This window comes from Camelus ferus, chromosome 30, assembly GCF_009834535.1.
Source record: "Camelus ferus isolate YT-003-E chromosome 30, BCGSAC_Cfer_1.0, whole genome shotgun sequence".
NCBI classification, from domain to species: domain Eukaryota; kingdom Metazoa; phylum Chordata; class Mammalia; order Artiodactyla; family Camelidae; genus Camelus; species Camelus ferus.
The window spans coordinates 15,429,486-15,446,390 of NC_045725.1; the positions used below are offsets into that span (position 1 = coordinate 15,429,486).

Sequence of the window (16,905 nt, forward strand, 5' to 3'; positions counted from 1 at the left end):
CTATATACACTATGTACACTATAGACAAGTGTTTATAGGCAGACATGCAAAAAATAAATATTTACGTTTTTTAAAAAGTTGACCATTACCAATTATATGTTTTCTATTTTATAGATAAAATATTTTAAGTTACTAACGGCTATTTTCAAATATTTTAATACATTTTCATTCCGGGTCACTCTCCTAAATATTAATTGTTCAAGTGTACAATAATTGTTCTCCTAACCGTCCTAGTGGAAAGTGCATGATAGGACATAAATCCACTGAAATGGATTTATTCTGCAAAGCAGAGACCCAGCTGGAGCCAGAACCCTAACAAGCTCGTGCCTTGAGAGACTGAGAATGACTGAAAACAAAGGCAGCCAATGGCAGGCTCCACTGCTGCTGACTCCAAATAAATCATTTCTTTATCTCAGGCAGTTTGCTGGCACCAGCTCCTTTGCGAGTTGCTTATTTTGTCCATGACAGGCTGGTTTTCAACGTGTGCCTATGGGTTTTGTTTTTTCCAAGTCAGATTTTAAGTTCTTCTGGGGAATTCTGGGATAAAATTTTGTTTGCAGAGTTTACAGACAAGCAGGTACTGAAACTGATTTTTTATAAAAAGTAATTAAGTCTCTTTTTATTTTAAAATGGACATTTTATACATGCAAAATTCAGTGAAAATACTTTGTGAATTTTAGTTTTACTTCAAGTTTCTGTGTTTTAATCAGTACATCGATGATACCCTTGACAGCCTATTCAGTGGAAGAGAATATCCAGAGAATTTACAGAGGAAATAGATGATATTTTGTGTCTTCAAGAAGGATGAAATGTGTATAGCAACTAACCTTCAATAAAAGAAAGAAAATTTTTTGAAAAAAAAAGACACAATGTAATTGGGGAACAAGACACAGATCAAACATGTATAACCAGACAGATTTAGACATCATGGTAGTGTACACCATGAACTGCTCAAAGTCAGAGACCTAGTTTGGGGTCCTGCCTGTGATACTTAACTAACAATATGTAAGATGCTCAACTTCCTTAGGTTTAATTTATTCTCTTTTTTTTCCAGTTTCTTATTGTAGAATCTTATCATTGATTTAAGACCTTTCTTCTTTTCTAATAGAAGCATTTATTGCTGTAAATTTCCCTCTAAGCTTGAGCTGTGGCCCACAAATCCTGATATATTGCATTTTCATTTTGCTCACTTTAAAAATGTGTTTTATTTCCGTTGTGAACTCCTCTCTTTGACCCACAGATTTTAATTTTCAAATATTTGAGTATTTTCCAGATACCTTTCTTATTGATTTCTAGTTTAATTTCAATGTGGTCAAAGAGCATACTCTATATGATTTCAAATCTTTTAAATGTGTTGAGGTTTGTTTTACAGCCACAAATATGATCTATCTCAGGGAACGTATGTGTTTTATGTGCACTGATGCTGCTGGGTGAAATGGTCTATAAATGTCAATTAAATCAAGTGGGTTGGTATCACTATTTGGATCTTTTGTAACATTACTAATGTTCTATTTGTTGTATCAGTTACTGAGAAAGAAGTGATATTATGGATTTGTCTATTTCTCTTTGCAATTTTATCAGCTTTTGCTCCATGTATTTTGAATGTCTGTTGTTAGGCTCATCCACATTTGGGGTTGTTATGTCTTGGTGAAATGACCCCTTTATCATTACATGGTGTCCTTCTCTCTCTCTGGTAATATTCCTTGTTCTGAAGTATACTTTACTGTTAACAGTCACTCTGCCTTTCTTTTGATTAGTGCTTGCACGATAAGACTTTCATCCTTTTTCTATTAATCTATGTCTTTATATTTAAAGTGAGTTTGTTACAGATAGCACCACTTATCTTTTCATTCAATCTGAAAATCTCATAACTGAGCCATTTCATGTACTTGTTTGACGTGGTTGGACTCACGTCTACCTCACTGCTTATTACTTTCTATTTGTTGCACTATTATCCATTCTACTTTCCTGCCTGCCTTTGGACTGAGTATAAATTATGATTCTTTTTAATCTCCATCTTTGGCTTATGAGTTAAATCTCCAGCTCTCTCTCTCTCTTTTTTTTGTACAGTTTGCTGTACAGTTTATAATATATACATTTAATTTATTATCTACCATCAAATAATCTTATACCACTTCACATTGTCAAGAACTGTGAAGTGTCTAAAATTTTACCTTTTTGCAAATTAAGTTACTCGGTCATAGTTTTATGGATCCTGGAAGAAGATGAGGATTTCTAAGTCAGTGATGAAGACAATCTGTTAGTCACAGTAGTAGCAGGAACCAGAACACTAGCATTTCTGCGCTAGTCCCCAAGCCCCAATTCGCACAAGTGTGATTTTTTCTTATTGAGGTATACTTGATCTACAATATTATATTAGTTTCAGGTATACAACCCAGTGATTCAAAATCTTAACACTATACTCCACTTATAGTCATTATAAAATATTGGCTATATTCTCTTCGCTGTACAATATACACTTGTAGCTTATTTACCTTATACAGAGTAATCCCCTGTAACGCTCCTCGCCTCTTCCTTTTCCCTACTGGTAACCAATAGAGTTTGCTCTCTGTATTTGTGAGTCTACTTCTGTTTTGTTACATTCATTTGTTTTATTTTACTAAGCATAATACCCTCCAGGTCCAACCATGTTACTGCAAATGGCAAAATGTAATTCTTTTTTTTTTTTAAATGGCCCAATAGTATTCAATTACATATATAAAAACCAAATTTCTAAAAATTCTTATTTTTTATTGTAATGTAGTCAATTTACAATGTTAGTTTCAGGTGTATAGCAAAGTGATTTATTATACATATACATACATATATATATAATACTTTCAGGTTCTGTTATGGCTCACTACAAGAAACTGAATATAGTTCCTTGTGCTTTTTTATATATAGTAATGTGTATGTGTTAATCCCAAACTCCTAATCTATTCCTGCCCTCCCCAACCCCCCCAGCCTTGGTAACCACAGATTGTTTTCCTTATATCTGTGAGTCTATTTCTGGAAAAACCACATCTTCTTTACCCATTCATCTCTTGATGGACACTTGAGGCTGCTTCCATATCTTGGCAATTGTAAATAATGCTGCTATGAACATTGGAATGTATGTATCTTTTCAAATTAGTGTTTTTGTTTTATTCAGATCTATTCCCAGGAGTGGAACTGTTGGGTCATATTGTAGTTCTATTTTTAGTTTTTTGAGGAACCTCCATACTGTTATCCACAGTGGTTGCACCAATTTACATTCCCACCAACAGTGTACAGGAGTGATGTGGTATCTCATTTTAGTTTTGATTTATATCTGATAATCAGCAATGTTGAGCATCTTTTCCTGGGCCTGCTGGCATATGGATATCTTCTTTGAAAAAATGTCTATTCAGGTCATCCACCCATTTTTCAATTGGGTTATTTGTTTTTTGATATTGAGTTGTATGAGCTGGTTATATATTTTCAGTTTAAGCCCTTATCAGTCATATCATTTGCAAATATTTTCTCCCATTCAGTAAGCTGTCTTTTCGTTTTGTCAGTGGTTTCTTCTGCTGAGTAAAAGTTTTAAATTTAATTAGGTCCTATTTGTTTATTTTTGCTTTTATTTCATTTGCTTTAGGAGACAGATGCAAAAAAAAAATATTGCTATGATTTATGCTGAAGAAAGTTCTGGCTGAGTTTTCTCCTTTTTGCCTGAGTTTTCTTCTATGAATTTTATGGATTCTGGTCTTACATTTAGGTCTTTAATCCATTTTGAGTTTATTTTTATACATGGCATGAGAAAATACTCTAACTTCATTCTTTTACACGTAGCTGCCCAGTTTTACTAACATCACTTATTTTAAAGACTGTCTTTTCTCCATTGTATACTCTTGCCTCCTTTGTCACAGGTTAATTGACCATAAGTGCAAGGGTTTATTTCTAGGCTCTCTATTCTATTCCTTTAATCTATGTGCCTGTTTTTTTGTGCCAGTGCCATACTGTTTTGATTACTATAGCTTTGTAGTATAGTCTGAAGCCGGGGATCGTGATACCTCTAGCTCTGTTCCTCTTTCTCAAGATTGTTTTGGCAATTTGGGGTCTTTTGTGTTTCCTACCAATTTTAGATTTTTTCTAGTTCTGTGAAAAGTGCCATTGGTGTTTTGATGGGGATTGCACTGAATCTGTAGATTGCCTTGGGTAGTATGGTCATTTTAACAATATTAATTCTTCCAATTCACGAACACGGCATACTTAATCTGCCTGTGTCATCTTCAACTTCTTTCACCGGTTTTTTACAGTTTTCCAAGTTGAGGTCTTTTCTCTCCTCAGGTTTATTCTGAAGTATTTTATTCTTTTTCATGCTATGGTAAATGGGATTGTTTTCTTAATTTCTCTTTCTGATAGTTTGTTGTTAGTGTATAGAAATGCATCAGATTTCCATTTATTAATTTTGTACCCTGCAACTTTACTGAAATCATTTATTAGTACTAACAGTTTTTTCATGGCATTTTTAGGGTTTTCTATGTATTTTCATGTCATCTACAAATAGTGACAGTTTTACTTCTTCCTTTCCAATTTGGATTCCTTTTATTTCGTTTTCTTGTCTGACTGTTATGGCTAGCACTTCAGTACTATGTCAAATAAAAGTGGGAAGAATAGGCATCCTTGACTTGTTCCTGATCTTAGAGAAAACACCTTCAGCTTTTGACCACTGAGTATGATGTTAGTGGTGGACTTGTTATATGTGACCTTTATTATGTTGAGGTATTTTCCTTCTATACCTATTTTGCAGAGTTTCTTTTAATCATAAATGGATGACGACTTTCGTCAAAAGTTTTCTGCATCTACTGAGACGATCATATGACTTTTATTCTTCAGTTTGATAAGGTGGTATATCACATTGACCTACAGATACTGAACCATCCTTGCATCCCTGGGATAAGTCCCACTTGATCATGGTGTATGATCCTTTTAATGTATTGTTGAAGTCAGTTTGGTAATATTTTGTTAAGAATTTTTGCATCTATGTTCATCAGTGATATTGGCCTGCAATTTTCTTTACTTGAAATAAAGAATATTTCTTCATTTGGTGTCTGTCTGGTTTTGGTATCAGGGTGATGCTGCCTCACAGAATGAGTTCAGAACCATTCCTTCCTCTGCAATTTTTTGGAAATAGTTTGAGAGGGAAAGGTGTTAACTCTTCTCTAAATATTTGATAGAATTCACCTGTGAAGCCATCTGATCCTGGATTTTTGTTTGTTAGGAGTTTTAAAATCATTGATTCAATTTCATTACTAGTAATTCGTCTGTTTATATTTTCTGTTTCTTCCTGGTTCAGTCTTGGGAGAGTGTACATTTCTAACAATTTGTCCATTTTTTTCTAGGTTGTCCGTTTTATTGGCATATAGTTATTTGTCATTATCTCTTATGAACCTTTGTGTATCTGTTAAGTTATTGGTTGTAATTTCTCACTTTTTATTTCTGATTTTATTGATTTGAGTCTTCTCTCTTCTTTTCCTGATGAGCCTGGAAAAAGGTTTATCAATTGTTTATGTTTTCATAGGATCAGTTCTTAGTTTCATTAATCTTTTCTATTTTTTCAGTATGTATGTCATTTATTTCTGCTCTGATCTTTGTGATTTCTTTCCTTCTACTAACTTTGGGTTTTGTTTTTTTCTTCATTCTCTAGTTCTTCCAGGTGTAAGGCTAGGTTGTTTGAGATTTTTCTAGTTTCCTGAAGGAGGTTTGTACTGCTATAAACTTCCCTCTTAGAATTACTTTTGATGCATCCCATGGATTTTGGATCACTGTATTTCCATTTTCATTTGTCTTCAGGACAATTTTTAAAAACTTCCTCTTTGATTTCTTCAGTCATCCTTTGGTTTTTTAGTAGCGTATTGTTTAGCCTCCACATGTTTGTGGTTTTTTTGCCATCTTTTCCCCCTTGTAGTTGATATTTAGTCTCACAGCATTGTGTTTGGAAAAGATGCTGGATATGGCTCCAATTTTCTTAAATTTACTGAGACTTGTGGCCTGGCATGTGATCTATCATGGAGAATGTTCAATGCACACTTAAAAAGTATGCCTATTCTGCTGCTTTTGGATGGAATGTTCTATACATATCTATTAAGCCCATTTGGTCTAATGTGCCATTTAAGGCCAGTGTTTCCTTACTGATTTTCTGTCTAGATGATCTGTCCATTGATGTGAGTGGATTGCACAAGGTGATCTGAAGAGGGACAGATAACTCCTACAAACGCAGTGTGTTATACTATAGGAACAGAACTCTGAGCTTAGGGAACCCAAATCTCTTATAATGGTCAGTAAGCATGCCTACCTTTTGCACCAAAGGGAGACACAGACACGTCTCCATTCTACCTCATCTGATTCCAGATATCTGCATGATTCATTCTCTACCTCGTTCAAGTTTTAGCTCAAATGCACCTTCTCAGAGAAGTCTTCTCTGACTGTGCTCTTTAGATTTGCAATTTCCGAACCCTGTTCCAAACAGCACTCATCATTCCTCTTTCTTCTTTGGCTTAAGCAACTAGGTAGATATTGATGTCACTTACTGAGCTAAGGAAGACTGCAGAAGAAAAAGCTGATTCACTTTTTGTTTGATTTTTTTTGAAGAAAATAAAGAATTCTGATTTAACCTTGTTCAGCATTTGTGGTACTGCCATATAGGCAACTGAATGCACTAATTTGGAGCTCAGTAAGGATGGTCAGGTCTGGAAATACAGAAAACCTAATGTAAATTTTACACTGTCCAAAGATAAAAATAGTTCCTGCCTTTACCATACTACACAACTATTATTGTTCACTGTCTCTGTTCTCCACTTATATTCAGCCATGAGATTTCTTTCATGCCCCTTCTCATTTGGTGTGGTATTTCTATTTTGTTCTGTTGCTTAATTCAGCCAGACCATACCATCTTATTAGTTAGACAGGAGGGATATGTACCAGTGGCTAACAGAAATTTGGCTATTTGAAAAGCACATGTCTAAATCCTCCTGCAGAAGCTAAAAGTACTCCAAGGTTAGTCACTCTTGTCTCAGACATTTAACATTGCTTAATGTCTCAATGAAAAATATCAACTCTCAACTCCCTGTCAGCTAAAAATAACAGTGGATTCATAGTCTCCTCTACCAACACTTCTCAAGGTTAACTCCATGAAAGAAATAGCAAAGGCTTGCTTAAGCCAATATTGCAGGAGCATTGAGGGTGGGGAGAGGAGACAAGAGGGGAAGGTAAAGTGCTGAAAGAGGCAAAAAGTAGAGATGTTATTTATATCTTTATAATGGCATGCTTTTCAAAATATGTAAAAAGAATTTAAAATGATTTTGAGTGAATTTCCAGTGTGTCCAACACTATTTTGGATGACAGTATTCAAGAAAAAGTTGTTGGAAAATCTGCTCATTTGGACTCTTCCTTAGGTTTATCCAAGTGAATGTGAAAGCATGGTGTTTATAATGAGAAGACCTGGATTCAAGGCCTGGTTGGGTGACTCACTCACTAAGTCACCCTGAGCCAACCATTTCACCTCTCAAACCCTGCTCTGCCACCCTCACGGGAAGTCACATGAGATTGTGCGCATGCAAATAAGTGATAAAGCCCTATGCAAATATGTGATCATTATCTAAGAGGATGAGTCTTAGATGGGGGATCTGTGTTGAAATCACCTGGGAAGCTCTCTCTCAGCATGCTGGTTTCCTCATCTGTAAAGTGGGATAATAATAATGAGTTTACTGGTTTAAGGAGAATAAGAGAGTAATGTATGTAAAGGTACTTAGCCTCATTCCCAGCACTTAGTGAGTACTCAAAAATGTTTAAGAATATATTTATCTAGTTTTAAGAACTGCATAATGGCATACAGCCAAATGCCTACCCTGAGCATGCATTTTTCACTGAATACAGCTGGAGTGTCAGTAAGCAGCCCGTTCCTGACAAAGACAGGAAAGTAAGCACTGGTTATAAATCCAGCTTAACTCCCTGCTTTTACTTCCACATGGCTCAGTATTAGATATAGCATGAGGTCCTTTCTATTTTCTCACTTCATTCTGCTTTTTGCTTCTAAAGGAGACTAAGTTTCAAACAGATGCAGTTTGAATCCTTTACAGGATTCCTAAGTGTCCTTTAAAAAAAACAGTATGGTCCTTCAGAGAGATTTTTAAGGATGTCAACAGCCTGGTTACTAAGAAGAGAGCATCATGTTCACCATTGGTGGAGTAAAGGTTGGTCTGACATCATTCGAAGTAATCTTGAAGGAGAAAGTAAACAGTGACATTTCTGGATTTGTTTTCAGGTAGTGAACAGGCAAACAATGAGAAACTATAGGACATTTAGTGAATGGGGATAGTAGTTAGACATGATTAAAGCATGAGTTTTATTATCAAACTGCCTGCGTTTGAGTTCTAGCTCTATCACTGTCTGAATGTGTGATCATGAACATGTTAAATCTTTCTAAGCTGGTTTCTTTACCTGTAATTGAAAATTAAAGTGAAATATACCTCACAGCTTTGTTTCTTAATGAAGAGTAAGAGATAACACATGTAAATGCTTAGCGAGCATTTGATAAAAGCTAGCAATGCTAATGATGAAATGAACAGAAAAAGATCAAATGGTTTTTGATGTAGTTTAAACATTTAAAGCTAAGGAAACCAAATTATGTGTTATAACATGATGATCTATCGCCTATTACACTTACGACCACAGAAAAAAAGAAACTCTGGGTTAGTCTTTTATCAGAAACAAAGAAAAAATTGGCTATTATGAATAGAGGTATTGGTAATTAAACAGAGAACATTTCTCTCCAATATATTGCAGATATAGATTATCTGACATATATTGTGCATAGTTCAGTGACTATCCAAAAGAAGGGAGGAAGGAAGGAAAGAAACGGAAAGGAGGAAAGAAGAAAAAAAGACAGAAAGGAATGAAGAAAGAAACTGAATTAAAGAGGTCCAGAGAAAGGCAAAAGTTACGACAGCAGGGATGAAATGGCAGCGCCCCAAGGAAAACAGTCTGCTATGATACACATGCAGCAATCCATCATGAGGTGTGAGTCCTAGAGAAAGATATGCAAATGTGCTTACTTATGAGGGAAATTATATATTTACACTTGTGTGATAATTTAATTATTGAAAATCTTCCTAAGTGTAAGTAATATAAGAACTGGGATGCTGGCTCTTCAGCTTCCTCTTGTGCATAGCATTATGAATCTGATTAGCTATGCAAGACATATTCGTGGAATCAAACTTAATTGGAAAACACTAATACTAATACAGCAGTAGAAAATTTAGCAGAAAAACATCTTTAAAAAGGACAGAAAGTGAAAGTTCACAGACCTGCGAAAAATGTTCAGTCACACAAATAATGAAAGAAACAAAAATTAAAAGCAATAATTAAATATTCTTTTTGATGTAAAAAGACAAATGTTAAAAATAATTATAACACTCAACGCTGCAAAAAGTGTAGTGAGACACTCACAGATCACCTGTGGAAGTACAGGATGACACACAGATGCTCTAATTGCACAATATTTCTGGAATGCAATTTTGCATGTGTTGAGTCTTGAAAAGATAAGATACCTGACAATAACAACTAGAACAATTCCAGTTTTAAGACTATACCAAAAATCTAACTAAAAAATGTGAGATGAGATTTATTTGCAAACTGTTAATTATGAATTAATATACAATATTAAAAGCAACCAAATGAGCAATAATGGAATAAGGGTTAAATACATTTTAGGACATCCATAATATAGGTTATACAGATATTAAAATGTGAGATTTTCAAAGAACTGCTGATATCACAGGAAATGTTATTATTAAGTAAAAAATGGCAGAATACAGAAATATATGAAGCATGACCTGAATTCTACTAAATATTGATGTGTGTGTATATGTGTGCGTGCACATGTGCGTATATATATATATCTGTATATAATACATAAACACACATTTGAAAGGTGACAAATGGTACTGCAGAAGAGAGCAAATATAGTTAATGTTCAAGAGACTAACTCTTGTAGGTTTTTATCTAGGTTTGTTAAATTTCTCTACTCTAATATTTTTAAAAGAATCATAATAAATATCTCCATTTACACTTACCAGATCAATATTTTGCATTATATCCTGAAAGGAAGGATGAGTTCGAAATTGCTCAAAGAGATCTCGTTTGTAAAGAAGTGCATACACCAAGTTTGGATTGTGATGAAGTGAATTTGTCAGGCAGGAGTTGATGATTTCTAACATCATTCGAATCACTTCTTCAATGACGTTTAGGTCTTGCGCCTGATAAAGAAAGAAAATCCCCAGAGTCAGTGCTTTCCTCCTTGACACAGAATTGACTAGAATGAGGGCAACTGCTTTCCAATTATAACAGCACTGGAAAGATTCTGCAAAAGAACCCTTCAAGATTATGTTTGTCAAGAATTTTTAGAATTAGGTTTATCAGTTACTAGAGGATTTGAGTTAAAATCTTTTGAACTTAATATGGTTGGTGATCATTATAAATTTCACATAATAAATTACAGACTCGCAAATCTAGAAGATAATTTTGAGCTTATTCAGCCTTCAATTAATAGATCCTAATTTGCACTCTTACCACTGAATCATCCTAAATCATCAGACTTGCACAATGTAAAGTGGTGGTAAGGTCTCAGCAATTCCAAGAAAAGTATCTAATTCAGAATATGACCTCATTTTTTTGCACTGTCATTTCAATGTTCAGATTTATAGATAAAGAGCCTACTTTTTTCCTATTTCCTCAAAGTCAATAACATTTGAGAATCTGAACATGAAATGTTATAAGACAGCTACACTCAAAATAAGCAATCAGCGAAACTCTTGGAAGGAACAACAGAAAAAGCAAAAACACAGGTGAATACAACACTTCCCTTCTAGTTTTCTAAATTATGTTTGATAGTTGAAGCAAAAATTATAACATTACCTGATGGGATTCTTAATGGATGTAAAGGAACACCTAAGACACTTACATCATAACCCAGGGAGGGCAAAGGGATTTAAAGAGGGGAAAGTTTCCATATCTCATTTGAACTGGTGAAATGTCAATACTACTAGACTGTAGCAAGTTATGTACATAAAATGTCTTGAGAATAACTATACAAAGAGACAGTATACACAAAAATACTACTGATACATCAAAATGGAATTCTAAAAAAGTTCTAGTGTTCATAGGAAAGCAGGAAAACAAGATAGACATGAGAAACGAGGAACAAACAGAAAGCAGAAAGTAAAATGGCAGATTTAAGCTCTAAGATATCAATTATTACATTAAATGCAAACAGTCTAAATACAATAATTAAAACCCAAAGAATGGCAGAACGGATTAAAAAAACACATAACCCAACTACATTATCTACAAGAAACTTCAAATGTAACTCATTATAAATGTAGTTAATTGAAAGTAAAATAATGGAAAACAAGATACAAATATTAATCAAAAGAAAGCTGGAAGAGCTACATTGATTATCAGATAAAGCATATTTCACTTCAAAGACTGTACGGTCTGCAAAACGAAACAAAAATTTACTATCTGGCCCCTTACAGAAAAGTTTACCACCTCTGGTCTAGCAGACAAGAAGGAATACTCATTTCCATACATTTTACCTCCATCTGTATTGTTTTAAGCACAATGTCCTGAGCATTCAGTCTAAATTTATGAGACAAACAAAAAAGCAGGTAAAAATCCATGTCCAAGATATAAAGTAATCAGCAGACTCAGAGATACACAGATATTGGAAATATCAAAGAGGGAATTTAAAAGAACTATGATCTGCAAAATCTACCATGAATCTACAATATATTTGAATTGATGGGGAATTTTAACAGAGTTGAAAACTACAAGTAACAAATGAAAATGCTAGAATTTTTAAAAATGGTAATGTCTAGACAGATGCAACAGTAGACTTGAATCTTTTAGACATCATGGCTGAGCATGTTCCTAAAATAACAAAAGACTCAAACAACAGATTCAAGAAACTCAGAATAACCCCAAAGTATTCCCAAAACAAACAAAAAACCCCATAAAACAAAAACCACACACTTAGATACATCATATTCAAACTACTGAAGACCAAAGAGACAGAGAAAATCTTGAAGGCAGCCCAAGGAAAAAGCAGATTAAATACAGAGGTACAAAGCTCAGCATTACAGCAGACTTCTCATGAGAAACTATGCAACTCAATCTAAATAAAGCGGCACTACTAAAAGGCAGAAATAAGAGTCAAGTAGGAATTCTATCACCAGCAAAAATATCTTTCAAATAGGAAGGTGGAATAAAGACTCTTCCAGATTAAAAGAAGTTGAGACAATGTATTACTTGTATACCTGCGCTATAAGAAACGCCAAAGGAATTTCTTCAGACAAGAGGAATGTGAAAGCAGACAGAACTGTAGATCTACACAAGGAAATGAATGAATTTTAATTTAAATCATTCTAAAAGAAAACTGATTTCAGAAGCAAAATAGTAACAACGTATTTATTATAGGTTTATAGTACATATATGACTCCCTTTATTGTGATACTTGCTTTAGAACCAAACCTGCAATATCTCAGAGGTATGTTTGTACTTCCAAGCTTGGCAGTTTAGAATAGCAATAATCATTTGTTTTGCTAACAAACTGGGCTGGGCTTGGTAGGAACAGCTTGTCTCTGCTCCATGTAGCTTCACATGGTGCTACTTGTCTGGAGATTGGAGAATCTACTTTTATGGTAGCTTTCTAGCATAAAATGGCTGGCAAGTTGGTGCTGACTGTGAGCTGGGGGCACAGCTTGGGGTAGGGACCAGAGTCTGATTCATCTTCTCATGGTCTCTTCTGAGCTGCATGAGCTTCCTCACAGCATGAAGTTTCAAGAGATCTAATTTTAGAAATCACTTAGCGGCACTGCCACTTAGTGTCACTACAAATCGTGGCACATGCTATTTATTGAGCAGTGGCAAAGAGCATGTGAGGCAGAAGATGTTGCTGCCATCATCTTTGGAATGTATCATCTGCCATATTTCTGTTTATCATCCTTTATAAGTTTACCTCTTCCAAACCTGTCTTCCCTTTCCAGCCTCTGTTGAATTAATAAAGCTTCTTATTCTCCTGGTATCCCTCCCTCTTTCTTCTCTGCCGGTTTATAGGCTGAAGATAGTATTTCAGTTCTAACAGGGGTAACCCTTTTAATTTTAACATACACATCCAACTTCAAAATTACCGCTATCCACTTCCTAAACAAGATCCAAGGAGGTTAACATACTTTGCTCCTCCTTGAACAGGAAGCCTCTAACCCCATTCTTCATTGTTCGGTTATAGTTGCTTAGGTTTTTAATTTCATCTTTTCAAAAACCCTATAAATTGGCTTTAAAAAGTAGATGGTTAAGTAAATTTACATATTGATTTCAGTGCCTACCACTGTCTCTTGCATTCCACTTCTCTACAGATCCACCTTTCTTCTAACTGAAGTACAGCCTTTAGTAGTGCTTTCAGTGAAGAGTTTGGATAACAAACTTTTAGTGCTTGTGTGGTTGAAATACGTCTTTATTTTGCATTCACTCTTACATGAAATTTTATCTGGGTATAGAATTACAGTTACTTTCTTCTGCACTTTAAAGATACCGGTTCACTTTATTCTGGCATCTATTTTTGCCACTGAGAAGTCTATTGTAAACCTAACTATTGTTCCCCTGTAGATAATCTTTTTGACAGCTTTTAAGATTTACTTTCCATCCTTTAACACTCTTGAGTTTTACAACCACGTGTTTAGGTGTTCATTGATCTTTATTTATCCTGTTAAGTATTGAGTATACTTTTCATCTGACAACCTAGTCTCTTCCATAAAGATAATTTAGATGCCTTTTTCCCTCATTATCTTCCAATTTACTAACCCTCTTTGCTAGTGTCCAGTTCAGAGTTTACTGTCTACTGAGCTTTCAATTTTAATGATTATATTTTTCATTCTAAGCTTTTTAATTAAATAATTCTCTGAGTCATGCTCTTGTTTCATTTCTCCCTGTTTTTATTTCATAATTATTTCTTCTTCTTAATATTATATCCTTCATTTACCTTTGAGGATACAAAAAATACTTAGACTGCTTTCAAAATTATTCTATTAATTTTTAATTCTCTTTGGATAAATTTACCTTAATTATGATCATGACTATGCTGTCTGTCTCTCTTAGTATTAAGCTAGATTTTGGCATATATTTTGTAATTTTGGTTATGGAGGCTCATCTAATGTGGCTTAACCCCCCCAAATCTTCAGGTCATGCAGTAGCTTCCTAGAGCCCCCAGTCTGAAACTAGGTCTCACTGCTGGGATCTAAGGGCTGCTGCCCTGAAATCACACTGAAGGCAGTATGGGCAGGGTCTGTCACCCAGCAACATTCCTCACAATGGGCCCATCGTGAGGTTGGTTCTGGGTCCTCCCACTTTCCTTGATGCAGAACTTAACAGTCATTATTAGTATCTTTATTTAGGCTCTTTTCAGTAAGTGGTCTGTTCCAGCAGGGAACCTGGCACTAGCAGTGCTGCCTCTCACCTGGGCACCTGTAGTGCCGTGCCCGCCTGCAGCAGCTGAGCTCCCAGCCCCTCCAGCCTCGTTCTAGACCTGAAGTTTGGCAGCCTCACCGCTTCAGACCATGCTCTCTGCTTAGACTACTATTTCTGTTTCTGGTCAAGCAAGAAGTATCTATTTCATTTGGGGATGTGGCTATGTGTTTTAAATGTTTTCTTGTTCATCTATTATTTTTGTTTTTAGAGCAAAGGGAAGAGATCAGCCTTCATTTTGGAAACTAACAACATAATCTTGACTACAGTTTTTTTTCAATTATATTTTCATCTCACATTGGTACCTGAATTAGGAGAAGAGGAGGAAGAGAATTCAAGTTTCAGAATTCTCTAAGTCATCTAAGAGAAACTCAGTGAGACAGTATGAGTACTTTAGTAATACAAATCAAAATATTAGCTTTCTGCAGAATTTTATATTCATAAGTATTTCATATCCATTCATGTTACATATAAGTCCTAATATATTAAACTTAAATATAAAAAATGAATTACCTATTGGTAGCTTACAATTTCTGCTTTCAAACATATTGATAGTTTATTCTCCATGTTTTAATAAGTAATTTGCTGCAACAAAAAGGTTATGTACCCAATCCCCAAATAGGCACCTGCTTATTTAAACCCAAACTAAGCTACTGACCATTTATTTTATTCCCATGGTAGGTAAAGTATAAACTGGAAACTTTACATTACTAAGCACACTCTAGATTAGTCTTCACTTCGCATTAATCAATCTGACTGGGGCTTCTTAAGAGTTACACTAACCCTCTTATACTTAGAGGAGTTACTGGGTATTTTACTTAACTTCTTTTTTATTATTTCTGTGACAAGTTCCAGCTCTAGCGCTATCTTTTAAAAACTATTTTCAGCCACAGATTTATAAATTAAATGACAAGGACATAAAGTTTCTCTGGCATTATTCAAATTGACTGAAAATATAATGTGAGAAGTTACAGCAAAGACATTTTATATGATATCATATTTTGCCATACTGTCATACTAGAAAGCATCCTGTATATTTTAATGTTATAAGACTATTATAAAACAAAATAAGAAATTAAACATAATTCAGAAATTAAAAATAAGCTTAAATTAAGGAGTAGCTGATTATAATTTTTGACAATATCTACCTTAACATGTAACACTGTAAATAATTTAGGTTATTAAAATATCTTATACTGATAGACCTCCTTCTCAAGTCCAGCTCAACTACTCTGTTTATGAGATAAGGTCAGTTTCCTTCCTGGTTATATTCAGGGCTGAAATTCAAAGTATTTAACAACTAGTAGGCAAAATATTCAGCAACGGCTAGACCTACTGGATGTGAGTTGTATATGACCGAGGGCCCCACCAGCTTGCCCCTGCTGGCTGTCAGTCACATATACTCCCCACAGCTGCCTTCACAGGGATTCTTTCTCGAGAAGTAATATGAAGTTTCCTTGAAAATAAGGTATCTACATTAATTTCTACATGTTATTTTATTCAATTCAGCAATTCTTTAGCTTAATACTGAGCACTTCAGTTATTACCTATCCAGTTAGAAAGCTTCGAATTTGATCAAAGAATTATGAAATTATAAAACACACTCAGAAGTTAACCAAGACACTCCCAACACCTCTTTAATGCCTAGAATTCCTTCTGTAAAATTCACTACAAGCGGTCAACCAACTTATCTTTGAACACTGAAAACTTTTGAGAGGCTCCTGGTTCATTCTTTCTTTGTAGTTACTGTAGTTTAGCAGAAGTTCATCACCTCAGTTCCTCTACTCATTGGTCTTTGACCCCTGTCACAGCTAACACCTTCTCCTCAAACCTATCAGCAACTTCAACTATCTCTCAACATAACCCAGTTTAGAGTCTTATTATTTATCTTCTGTCAGATGCACACCATTTGGACTGTTTTGATATTAGGTGTAATTCTGTATATTTAGTTATCTTTGTTAAGATACATAAATACGTAAATGTCCATTTTTATAATCCCAGTAACTAATTCATTTTTCTTTTTAATTAACAGGTTTGCTAACCCTACTTTATCATCCTTTAAGGAACAGCCAGCATCACTGCTATGTCAGTTGCTTCCTAAAAACCACACTCTTGAGGATCTTCCCAATTGGGTTGGAAAATCAATTGCACCAAACAGGTCATGAAACAAATCATGGGCCAGAGAAGTAAATTATGTACCCTGAGATTCTGCTTCACTAGAAATAAAATATCAAACTTTTGTCTAATTCTAATTTCCAAGGAAAATTATTCCAATAATTGTAATTTACAAGTTATTTGAATCTTCAAGTTGCTACTATAAGTAGATTTTAGTGCAGGTATTATGCATAGCAATAAACAAATGAAACC

The 16,905-nt window shown here is 34.7% G+C and overlaps 1 protein-coding gene across 6 annotated transcripts in view; it reads right to left on the minus strand.

Annotated features, from left to right (window-relative positions):
- Positions 1 to 16,905, minus strand: part of DYM (dymeclin) — a 310,625-nt gene that overhangs the window by 52,801 nt on the left and 240,919 nt on the right. For all 6 annotated transcript variants that reach the window (XM_032470527.1, XM_032470531.1, XM_032470529.1 and 3 more), the window contains one exon: positions 10,095 to 10,277. In XM_032470527.1, coding sequence (XP_032326418.1) covers positions 10,095 to 10,277 — 183 coding nt within the window. The remainder of the gene's footprint in view (positions 1 to 10,094; positions 10,278 to 16,905) is intronic.